The sequence below is a fragment of the Miscanthus floridulus genome, chromosome 4 (genome assembly GCF_019320115.1).
Source record: "Miscanthus floridulus cultivar M001 chromosome 4, ASM1932011v1, whole genome shotgun sequence".
Classification (NCBI taxonomy): Eukaryota; Viridiplantae; Streptophyta; class Magnoliopsida; order Poales; family Poaceae; genus Miscanthus; species Miscanthus floridulus.
Window position 1 is genome coordinate 115,526,774 of NC_089583.1, and position 12,845 is coordinate 115,539,618.

Here is a 12,845-nt window from a genome sequence, read left to right on the forward strand (position 1 = left end):
TCAAGCCGGGTTTAAGGGCACGCGAACGGGGCCGTTGGGTGCAGCGGCATGAAGGAGAAGGAGGCCGTTTCATTGGATCTGTGGGCAAGGCGCCAACCTGAAGACCTACAAGTTCATCATGAAGAGGGATTACAGTTAGTCACCTCTACTTCACAGAGGAGACGATGCTGTTTGATCTTCACCCAATTGCCAGGTTCTGGACATGCAAAATTTTGTCATGCCAACATTAGAATTTAGAACTACAAATTTGGTGGCACTACTTTTGGCTTTTCTCGTCACCAATTAGAATTACCAACTTCCTAGCAGAATGAAGCAAACTTGATAACAAACCAAACACAATAAATCTAAAATTTTTACCACTCCCCTTAAGATATTAACAACTTTCAAGCTGACATGCGTTTGGTTTGACTTTTTGCCCAAACTAGCTCTCGAGGATTGCAGCAAATGCACGCGGTATGCCTGAAAGGCATTATATTTAAAAAAAAATCAAAACAAAAGCCGGTATCACAATGTGCCGTTTTGGCTTGGACACGACGCAAATACATGCCAGCTTACATCAAATATGCATGTACGTTGTTGTTGTGGGATACATCATTTACATATTCTAGAGACAGATATGTTCCTGTCTACTATAGTTGACTCCATTCTGAGATCATAGGTTAACAGGGATCTCCACCAGGCTTGTCAGTTTAGAAGCAGGTGTCAACATAACAATAGCAAAAATATGTCCCTGGAGTCACGCCACAGGGCAGCTGAAGCATCAGAAAGATGGCAACTTGATTACTTCAGTGATCCAACTGTTTTCACTATAACTTGATTACTTCAGTGATCCAACTGTTTTCACAATATCGATTATACTCTGTCGCATTTGCCAAAACTAGGGCCACCGCACTACTATATAGTTTACTAAAGTTCAATACATCCTTGCAGTAGGTCAGGTCCAAATGTAAGGAGCAAGTCATTAGTCTGAATCCGAGTCTGACATCTCCCACTGACGAGCGTCTTTTGGGTCAACGTCTACGACAGAAGGTTCACCGAAGAGCGACGTGCTAAGCTTTGGACGAGGCCTCTTTGTCTTGTCTTTTGGAGCTTTCTCCTGTGAGATGACACCACATACTGTCAGAGCTCTGAATGCTGAGTAACAAGTCAAACATAAATATACTTTCTAAAGTGTTAAGAACGTGATGTTTCGATTTGCTAGGATAACGAGTAGGTTTCATGGAATGCGAGAACCTTCAGATCAAATACCACCCAAGTGACCTTTTTTTTGGTTGGAAACAAATGAACAGTGAATCATGTGGAGTGTAACAGTTAGATTGGCGACATCACAATTTATTCAGATTGTATGAGAGAAAAATTAATGGTATTTTGGGTTTACAAATTCAGGTGTATGTAGAGTAGTAGTAGACAAAACCTACATCACAAACTACCTGTAACTGACTGATCAACATTAAGAAAACTGAGCATAGACATGGGGAGAACTCCAAAAGTTTTTGAATCAGTAAATAAGGTAATGCTCATCTAATTTTATATCAAACATGAAACTACCTGTCGAGTACTTTGAGTTGGTTTGTTGTTCCTGAACCATATTATTCCCATAGAAATACATCCGCACATAAGCAAAGTTGAACCAATCATTGGGTGGGTTAGGTAATCTTGGACATGGAAACCAATGTTATCTTTTAGACTTTTCCCTGCTGAGCGGATACTTTTAGAACTTCTTAGCCACTCTTTGCTCGTTTCCTCTGGTACAAGATCTGGCACCTTTGAAGTCTACACACACAGAAGAGCACTGCAAAGATTAACAATATGGGGGATATGGTATACACTTTGTGCAATGTGACTGCTCTGAAAACATTATTTTCAGAAGTAAAGTGAAAGCATTTTCATCCGCGGTACAATTAATGCTTAGACCTCAATCGCATATAGTAATTGTTAAGCCATGGTGAATTTTTACTGCTAGTGCCAACAAGTTAGATATTGTAGGTGCTTGGGTAGATAGAATGGGTGTTCATACAAAAATGGTTAGAGGCAACTTGTATCAACCAAATAATGTTGACTGTCGTCAAAAGGAGATACATTGGACAAAGACTGGATCAAGTAAGACAAGTCAAGCAATTGAGTCAATCGTCCTTTGGTCTATGTGGAAGTACATTTCATTTCTTATATATTCTTACCCCTTTCATTTAAGAATACATGCTAGGGAGACTATAAGAGCATTCTTTAAGTCTACATATGTACACAATAACACAATTTAAGGATACTGAAAAGGCAATCTAATTCAAAATCATTGATGGAATGGACATTCTTGAAGTCTACATATGTCTAGCTAACCTTGTACACAATAACACAATGTTTTTTTCTCTTGTAAAATTATCGATTCAACTAGGCAAAGGTCAAGTGCAACGTCCTGCAGATTTTTACCAAAAAAAAAAAAAAAAATCTTGTACTCCCTCCATTCCAAATTATATGACGTTTTAGCATTTCTAGATGCATAGATTTTGCTATGCACTTAGATATACACTATGTCTAGATACATAGCAAAAACAATGTATCTAGAAAAGCCAAAACATCTTATAATTTGGAACGGAGGGAGTAACATGCAAGAGACTTACAAAGTAAGGAATTTCTCTAGTATCTCCATCTTTGATAATCTGAGAGATCCACCTATTTATCTGCAATATTATATTATTTAAAACAGGTACAGAATTAGCAGTGATCTTTTAGTGTTGAGGTACCAAACCTGACATAATTATCAGAAGGCAAATAGATAATGCACTAGAAGGTACAAACCATTAAATTCTCACCTCTTCAATTTCATCTGGACCCTTGTACCTTGCCACTAGCTGGGACGCATCAGTATGCTGTCCCTGGAGAACATCCACAAGATTGTTCTTTTTTTCAGCTTTAAGTGCCTCATATGTTGCATTTCTTTGGAATCGAACAATGAAAATTTCTGGTTTATCATTGTCATCTCCAAAGTCTCTAGGACCACAGGCTCCAGTATAATCAGTGGCAAGATAGAAGGCACAAATTTGCTGCCAAAATATATGCTTACGATGTTATTTTCGTATTTACAAATATAAGAGGAGCAATTTGATTGCTGACAGTGGAATGGCCCACACATTTGCTGAAGTCAGGATCTGATGTGTTTCTGTTGCTCAGGTTCCAGTGACGTACATGGGAATTAAGGACAACTATAATATAACCAGAGGTCCGGAGCATTTCATTTGGTGGGAAACACATATTTCAGAATCAATAACTCATTATCCACTAAGCAATTGGAGGATACCTTGAGGTTCTAAAAGGGCTACAAGTGACAAATAGACAAAAGCACAGACCAATCTCGCATGTAGTGTTTTTTCACAGAATCAATGAAGCACGCACTGTAAATTAATGGTCCACATAATTGTTATTACTACCACAGAACATTTTGAATCAAATCCATTATGGTTCTGTTCACAAGGGTCTAGTATTCTGGACACTAAGGTAGTACTTGTTACGACCATTAGATCATATCGGGGGATAACTATCACAGACAATGAGGCCGCATGGCATGGCTTGAAGTGGAGGGACTTTGGGAGAAAGTGTAGACTGTTGGCTGGTGGATACTTCTTTGATTCATTTTTCCTTTTTTATATATAACAAAAGAATGTAATGCCATGCCTTATATAGAGCTGGTCCTAACAAATCAATCTATACCTGCCAACTAACAAGAGATAACATTCCAAACTGGATAAGATCCTATCCCGAAGATGACTATAGATAATATAAGAGATAAATAGTAAAGTTTGAAATTATAAAGCAGTCTACCTTTTGTACTTCTCCATCTAACCAAACAAAGGTCAACCTATCATCTTTGAAGGCAGTTGCAGCACTTGATGTCTCTACTGAATTATCGACACTCCGAGCACTTTTGTCAACATCACCTAACAGTTTGTCTTGGGCCTTACGCAAAATCTAGTTTCAAATGCAAACCAATATACTTAGCAAACTAGTAATGAAGATTATTCAGATAATAAACCATACCAATTTGCGCATTGCAATTAACTATGAAAACTTACTTGTCTCTTCTTACTTAATTCTGCACCCAGACGACCAGCGACAATTACACAATACCAAATTGCTGCATCATTGCCAGCACGTGAATGGCCTCTAGCATCACAACCCAGTTCCAAAGATGTGTCACTTCTTAGCTGTCGCAGTTCTAAACAAGAACAATAATGGAGTGAATGTGGTGATAAAGAAATGTTTTGTTTCATTTAAGGAAACTGTATCCTAAACAATACTACGCGGTTTGATAATTCAGTACAATTGGTTCAGAAACTGTTCAACAATACCATGGTGCTTGTGCTCCTCCATCATCTCTATGAACTCTGACTTGCTAAAAATTCCTGAATGGGGATGTCAACAATCAGCATAACCTCTGCATTGCAAAAATAAAAAAAAAAACTTAAGGGGAGAGGAATCTTGCCATGGTGTACAAAAGGCTTCGTGCCTGCCCCCTTCAAGAAAACAAGTGCTGGAGCCGACTCCACCCCTAACCTGATCCGAAGTAGACAAAGATTGTGTGACCAACTTTACCATGTGTACTAACAGATGGGACCATGGTAGTGTTTTGCTTCATTAAAATGCAGTAGCTCAATTGCTAAATGCTCACTGATCTTGAAATCAGTAAATCACATGTTTTCGATGCTAAGTAGCTACTATTTGTGGTATCAGCATTCAATTGTTAGACTGTAACACTAATTATCTGATTAAGAGTTTCTCTGTAGCCAAAAAATGGTAAACTTTCAAGTCAAGGCATAAACATAGCCAAAAAAAAAAGCAAAGGATCAGGAAATAGATCATTGACAAAGCTGAGTTGAGACTATTTTTGAACTTAAGGTTGGATGCGCCATCATATGTAAAACCATATATACACATGAAATGGTATGTGCAATAAGACTCTGATCAATGAAGATGATCGTAATAGTAGTATATAATACCACTTACTGAAACAATAAAAGCAGCAAGATGGGAAGGAGTCGTCGCATCCTTAGTGGCGCGCTACATCGACGCCCGGGTGTAGTGAAAAATGAGCAAGGGTCTTCACATCTGAGTCGACGGGTGCGAAGGGTAAGGAAGCTAGTCGAACCAACTAGGATCCGTTTAGGTAGTTGGAATGTAGGGTCGCTTACAGGTAAGTTAAGAGAATTAGTTGATACCGTGACTAGGAGGCATGTAAATATATTATGCGTTCAAGAGACTAAATGGAAGGGTCAGAAGGCGAAGGAGGTGGACAATACAGGTTTCAAGCTTTGGTACACAGAGACAGTCGAAAAAAGAAATGGAGTAGGAGTTTTGATTGATAAGAGCCTCAAGAATAGTGTGGTGGGAGTGAGAAGGCAAGGAGATAGGATTATCTTAGTTAAGCTTGTCATTGGTGATATGGTCTTGAACGTAATTAGTGCGTATGCCCCCCAAGTAGGCCTCGACGAAAGTGCTAAGAGACACTTCTGGGACGACTTAGATGGCCTGATTAGAGCTGTACCTAGTAGTGAGAAGCTTTTTATAGGAGGAGATCTTAATGGGCATGTAGATACTACAAACGCAGGTTTCGAGGCAGTTCATGGAGGTTTCGGGTATGGTAGTAGGAATCAGGAGGGGAAGGAAGTTCTGGACTTTGCGGTAGCTTTTGACCTGATGATAGCCAACACTTTCTTTAGAAAGAGAGAATCTCATCTAGTGACCTTCAGTAGCGGACAACACTCTAGCCAGATTGACTTTGTCCTCGTAAGAAGAAAGGACAAACGAGCATGCTTGGATTGCAAGGTGATACCAGGGGAGTGTGTTGTTTCTCAACATAAGCTTTTGGTGGCAGACTTTCGTTTTCAGGTGCGTGCCCGTAGGGATAAACAAGCTAAGATTGAAAGAACAAAGTGGTGGAAACTGAAATGGGAGACGTCAGAGGTATTCAGGGAAAGGGTTATCAAAGAGGGCTCTTGGAAGGAAGAAGAAGACATAAACAACATGTGGGAGAAGATGGCAACCAACATTCGGAAGGTGGCCTCAGAGGTGTGTGGAGTAACCAAAGGAAGTGAAGGTGAGGCTAAAGATACTTGGTGGTGGAACGAGGAAGTCCAAAGGGCTATTAAGGAGGAGAAAGAATGCTATAGACGCTTGTACCATGACAGGAGTGTGGGCAACATAGAGAAGTACAAGGTGGCAAAGAAGACTGCAAAGCGAGCTGTAAGTGTGGCAAAGGGTAGAGCGTACGAGGATCTTTACCAACATTTGGGTACGAAGGAAGGAGAGAAAGACATTTATAGGATGACTAGGGTTCATGAGAGAAAGACAAGGGACTTCAACCAAGTTAAGTGCATTAAGGATGAAAGGGAGCATCTCTTGGTGAAGGAGGATGAGATCCAACATCGATGGCAAAAGTATTTTGATAAACTGTTCAATGGTGAGAATACGAACACAACCTTTCAGTTGGATGACTCTTTTGATGACACCAATTGGCGTTTTGTGCGGAGAATCTAAGAATCTGAGGTCAGAGAAGCGTTGAAAAGGATGAAAGGAGATAAGGCGATGGGACTGGATGGTATCCCAATCGAGGTGTGGAGATGCCTCGGGGACATAGCTATAGGATGGCTAACCAAGCTATTCAACCATATTTTTCGATCGAACAAGATGGCTGACGAGTGGAGGAGAAGTATATTGGTACCGATCTACAAGAATAAAGGGGATATTCAAAGTTGTACTAATTACTGGGGAATTAAGTTGATGAGCCATACTATGAGTTAAGGGAGAGAGTTATCGAGCATCGCTTGAGAGCAATAACGCGGGTCTCTATGAACCAATTTGGTTTCATGCCCGAAATGTCAACAATGGAAGCCATTTTCTTAATAAGACAAGTTATGGAGCGGTATAGGAAGAAGAAGAAGGACCTACACATGGTTTTTATCGACTTGGAGAAGGCTTATGATAAAATACCAAGGAATGTTATATGGTGGGCTTTGGACAAACATAAAGTCCCAACGAAATACGTCGGGCTCATTAAGGACATGTACAACAATGTTGTGACTAGTGTTCGAACAAGTGATGGAGACACAGATGACTTCCCGATTAGGATAGGACTACATTAAGGGTCAGCTTTGAGCTCTTATCTGTTTGCCTTAGTGATGGATGAAGTCACAAGGGACATACAAGGGAACATCCCTTGGTGTATGCTTTTCGCGGACGATGTAGTGCTAGTTGATGAAAGTCAGACAGGAGTGAATCAGAAACTAGAGTTATGGCGGGAGACTTTGGAGTCTAAAGGTTTTAGACTCAGTAGAACTAAAACTGAGTATATGAGATGTGACTTCGGCACTACTACTCGGGAGGAGGAAGATATTAGTTTGGAAGGTCAAGTAGTGCCTAGGAATGATACCTTTCGATATTTAGGATCAATGCTACAGAGAGACGGGGATATTGATAAAGATGTTAGCCATAGAATCAAAGCAGGGTAGATGAAGTGGCGCCAAGCATCTGGTGTCCTATGTGACAAAAGGGTACCACAGAAGCTAAAAGGCAAGTTTTATAGGACGGCGATTAGACCTGCTATGTTGTATGGTGCAGAATGTTGGCCTACGAAGAGACGACATGTTCAACAGATAAGTGTCGCGGAAATACGTATGCTACGTTGGATTTGCGGTCATACAAGAAGGGATCGAGTTCGGAACGATGATATACGTGATAGATTAGGGGTAGCATCAATTGAAGAAAAGCTTGTCCAACATCGGTTGAGATGGTTTGAGCATGTCCAACGGAGACCTCCAGAGGCACCGGTGCGTAGTGGAATCCTAAGCCGGGATAGTAACGTGAAGAGAGGTAGAGGAAGACCGAAGTTGACTTGGATAGAGACGATAAAAGGAGACTTGAAATGATGGAATATACCCAAAGACTTAGCCTTAGATAGGAGTGCTTGGAAAACAGCTATTCACGTGCCTGAACCTTGATTGCTTCTGCTGAGTTTCAACTCTAGCCTACCCCAACTTGTTTGGGACTTAAAGGCTTTGTTGTTGTTGTTGTTGTAACGATTAGTAGCTAAGTATGAAATAGGTGCTGTAAATAGGAAGTGATGAACAATTGTGTAAATATGCAGACTCTGCAGAATGAATTTCTGCAACTAATAGAGCCTTAAATGCTAGTGTTCAATAGTTTTAGTAAATTGTATCAGTTAAAATTTTCATATTTCTTTACTCATTATAAACATATATATAATATCAAACTGTTATAAATAGCTACTGTTAATATATTATACAAAGGCATGATTTATAGATAACAAAAAGTTGTACAAAAACTCAAAAAGCACATACGAATTCCACCAAATCTGGGATTCGTCTTCTCTCCATAGGACAAATCCAAATGATGAATAACTTGAATACTCTTGGGCAGCTTGGCGAAGGAACGGAGCAGCACGCTCTCCAGTACTTGAGAAAAAGATAACTTTGACCTACATAATGCATGCAAAGATGGCATGAGCAATTGTGAGTGGCCAAAAGCCCAAAAGGTAAAGGTGCTCCAGCAAAAGCTATTCAACCTTATGATGGCCGCTCTTCCCAATGAATTGGGGCCCCTGAAAATAAAGCTCTGCATTAGAACCATAATTCCACTCAAGTAAAGCCTATCAAACCTAACTGCAATTGTTGAATAGTAACACTGAACGGGGCAGCAATATGCAAAACGACAAGAACAATACGTAGAGGAGTGTGTTGGTTGGTTACTTTTATAGTTACAAATTAGCCATAAGGATTGTGTAATTAAAATAGTTCCATGATGTCATAAGATAAACATCCCAAATAAGTGGGCGAGAAGCCTAGTCCTGACTGCTTCCCATGCAAGTAATGACAAAATTTTCACTAACCAAACTAGAATCTGTATCTCTAAAAAGGAATTTTGGATGCAGATTCATACTCATGATTCAGTAGGTCACATGGATCTTAGTTACTAACTAAAATAATAGATTACATTTCCAACAGGCCTTCAATTTGCTTCGAATTTCAAATATTTAGAAAGAACACATCGACATAGGATAAATAAAGTAATAGAGCTAATCATAAGGCTCACCAATGTCTCCTTTGAATAGTACAAGATCCGAGGCAATCCTATAACTGATGTTGCAACCCAATCAACAACAGAATCCACAAAAAGCCCACCTGGGTACCTAGGCATAGAAAACATGGTTATTTAGACCGTGTACCGAATATGCCATGTCTTCAGCACAGATGGGAAATGGCGTGGCATAAAATCTCATCATGGGAATGCTGATATAACAGGAAAAGAAGAGTCACAGACTTAAATATGATCAGGAAACTGATAGTCTGGCCAAAATAGTCACCTCATGTAACAGGATGGACTTTTGCAGTTAGCAGGGTATGCAACAAGTGTTGGTACACCTGCACGAATCGAATGAGTATGGAATGAATGAACCATAATAACAAAAAGAATACCTTTTTTTCTCAACAGAAAATTGAGGACAGAACTTCTCCACTACCAAAAAATAGCAATCCACTTCCCTCACTGACCTACTCTGTTTGACAAAATCCATGTAACAAACTAACAATGTTTCAAATAGAGGGTCAATATGTTGAAGTGGATCACCAGCGAAACCTAAACTAACTTAAAGTTCACATCATTATGACTAACAAGACTTGTTGTATTGACATACCATTACGGAAAAATGGCCGTTTGGAGAACCGTTTTTCAGCAAAATAACCAGCCACTTGTGAATCACCAACTTCTACCATAGCAGTTTTGGCGATTCCATCCAATTGAGTGCCTAGACCATGCAATCAAATATTGTGAGGGGGGAATCAAGTAGGAGATTTTTTCTTGGGAATTCTAAATTCACAATGTTTGTCAGTAGTTATTGTTGTCAACACCAAATAATTTCTAAAGGAACGGAAAATACAGTCGAGTGTCGACTGAACTGCCAAAAGATCCATAAAGTACCGCTCAGACAAAACGCTAAAATTTCAAAGCTTGCTCACCTAAGGAATATTCTCAGTCTTAAAAATAACAAATTCTAAGTAGACAAATTCAATTATATCAGCATATGCCTTTCTCATAGCATGCCACTTGGCAGTGTATTAAATAGTAATAAAGAATGTCTTTTCTAGATCTGACCCTGCAATTTACCACAATTCCAATTTTCATCATCCTTCAATACCATTAACTACTAAAGTCGATGCAACTTACCCCATCAATAGTAAATAATTTCATGTAAGACTATCAGTGTGAAGCAACAAACAAAACAGCGGCCAAATGTGTAATCCTACAATAGGTTGCATTTTCCATTAAGTATCTAAATGTGTTGGTTTTCTTTCCAAACGAAGCAACAAATAAAAAAAATAGCATCCACGTCAGAATGAAGAACGTACCAATTTGCTTCCAGTACTCAATAAATTGAGCACACCGAGGACTACCCTTTGAATATACCTAGAAAATAGAGCAAGAATCAGCAGTAAGTTCAGTGATTCGTTCCAGCAGAAGATACTAAGAATATGCACAAGTAATGTAAATAAAACAACGGAAGCTTAATCGCTTACAGAGGTAGCATAAAAACTAACCAGTATGATTAACGGGTATTCTTCATTAATAGCAGACATGAACGACTCATGTGTGAGTACATTGAAGGCTTCATCAGTCAAACCTAACAAATTGAAATAGTTTTATGCCAAACATAACAAAAGCAAGGAAATATATCAGTACAATTTACAAGTGATTAGATAGGCGGAACTTACTGACTACAGAGTCTTTTAACAATGGGAGATCAATTTTGAGAAAGTGCTCCGTTCGATATTGTTCTTTGACTCTCTTGAGGACATCCTACCAGATGGAAGGGAAAAACTCTTAGACCGATAGGGAAATAGAAGTGATAAAACTGAAGAAACTTTCAATTGATCGGCGTGCACGTGAACGGGGAGAGGGGGAGAGAGTGGTCACCTTATGCTCATCCAGTCCAAAAAGATCATAGTCCCTCTTTAAAACTGGATTTGTCAACAGCTCATATGCATAACGGATCTATACGAACCATCAAAGAATTGTGAAGTTTCATATATTACTCTCATAGCAACAAGCATTTGGGGGAAAAACAGAGAAAAAAGACTGAATGGTAGTTGGTTTATAATCTCAAAGGTTCTAAAAGTTGAATGACAGAAGGTGTGAAAAGTGTATGACTACATAGATACATGAATGGTGAGTCTGCTATGGAAAGTTATTGCCATGCCTAGGACGTAGGCGATTCTTACAAAATAATCACTATATTCTATGCAAACATTACCAACTACCAAGTCTAGTAGACTGAGCTCTAGATTTTGATCTCACCTTTATAATATCAACAGTTGGTTGGTGATTCTTTTCAGATAGCCTGGGTTAACATCGACAAAAGATTCACTCAGATTCTGTAAAGCAGGTATGCAAAAGAACAATAGCAACTAGTAGAGATAAGCAACAAGCAAGCAATCATCCACAGTATCTTACTGATTTCCCTCAAACAAACAAACAGTATCTTACTAAGACTGGAGTGGAGAATCGAGTGATGCGTCTGCACTATCTCAAAGCTGGTGATTCAGGCAAGCACTAATCGTGCCCTCTCATTCCACGTAAACAAAAGCAAGCCAGACTAGATTTTGCACACACACAAACAAGTGCAGAAACACCATCAAACTCGTAAACTCCAACTAGATTACCCCGTTACGACTTGCAATAGTCGAGAAATGCACTTCCCAGTTCCCACAACGAACTCCACAGAACAACACACTTCCAAATCAATTCAAACAGAAGCTATCAGTAAGTCGCATCAATCGCACTCACCACTCCTTGGAGAGCCACTCGTAAGCCTCCACAACCCGCTCGACCGGCGCGAACCTCTCGATTCCCAGCACTGCAAACCACACAGCACGGCCAATCCCCAAAAAAAAAAGTTTCAGAAGTCAGAACGTGGCGAATCGGAGAGCGCGAAGCGGGAGTGGGGACGGCGGAGGGGCTCTCACCGTCGTAGTGGGTGGGCGGGAAGTGGCGAGGCAGGACGAGGGCTTGGAAGAGGAATCCGGCGGTGAATAGGAGTATCGGCAGCCAGTAGCGGCGCACCTGCGCCGGAATCTCCATGGCCATGGACGGAGACGGACGGCGCGGGCGGAAAAGGCAAAGGTATCGGGGTTTGCGTGGGGGCCAGGGGTTTGCTTTGGTTAAGCTTTTTTAGGAGGCGCTTAATTTTACATAAATACTATACAACACATATGTATTTAAAAATATATATATATATATGGATTTTTTCTCTCTCCAATCAGTGCCCCGCCACGCCATCCTATCGGAGCTGCAGGGCGTGGCGGGTACCAGGTGAGCACCTCAGGCCCGGTGCAGGGCGTTGCACAGTGCAGTGACTCCACAGCAGTTCCGATGTGTACCTGGCGTCGGAGCGAATCCGGCTCCAGGTACCTCCTCCTCCTCTGTGATCTGTGATTTGTCCTTTCATAGAAAAAAAATTGTTTTTCGTGATCTGTAGATCTATGATCTTGTAATTTGTAATTGTCTGAAGGTAGAAGAAGGCTGGAGGTAGAAAGAGGGTGGAGCCTGTTGGATCTTAATTCTATGGTGCAAAAAAAATTATGTGTTAAAACTATATAAAACACATAGTCGTTGAGTAGACATACTCTAATTTTCAGATCAGTTCGCGTTCCAAGGAGAAGATTAGGATGGATCAGTGCATTTTGGAAGGTCCAGATTAGGCTGGGTTTCAGTAGAATTATGGGCGAATCTGCATAGTGATTAGTGATTGAGAGTGCAAATGCACCTTTTATAAAAACATAAAAAGT

At 40.2% G+C, this 12,845-nt stretch overlaps 1 protein-coding gene across 2 annotated transcripts; it reads right to left on the reverse strand.

Moving 5' to 3' along the window:
- Positions 1-529: 529 nt before the first annotated feature.
- LOC136550435 (uncharacterized) lies at positions 530-12,207 on the reverse strand. Of its 2 annotated transcripts, XM_066542008.1 has the most exons (20): positions 12,024-12,207; positions 11,845-11,914; positions 11,356-11,398; positions 10,975-11,052; positions 10,773-10,857; positions 10,599-10,681; positions 10,410-10,467; positions 9,698-9,808; positions 9,368-9,425; positions 9,097-9,193; positions 8,570-8,605; positions 8,346-8,482; positions 4,475-4,545; positions 4,341-4,394; positions 4,065-4,207; positions 3,814-3,960; positions 2,808-3,038; positions 2,616-2,675; positions 1,549-1,773; positions 530-1,096 (listed from the first exon to the last, which is right to left on the reverse strand). In XM_066542008.1, the coding sequence occupies exons 1-20, from the start codon at positions 12,142-12,144 to the stop codon at positions 962-964; spliced, it is 2,043 nt and encodes a 680-aa protein (XP_066398105.1). In that variant the 5' UTR covers positions 12,145-12,207; the 3' UTR covers positions 530-961. The 2 variants fall into 2 exon arrangements, with proteins under 2 accessions (XP_066398105.1, XP_066398106.1); XM_066542009.1 differs by lacking the exon at positions 11,356-11,398 and having other exon boundaries at positions 12,024-12,070.
- Positions 12,208-12,845: the final 638 nt, after the last annotated feature.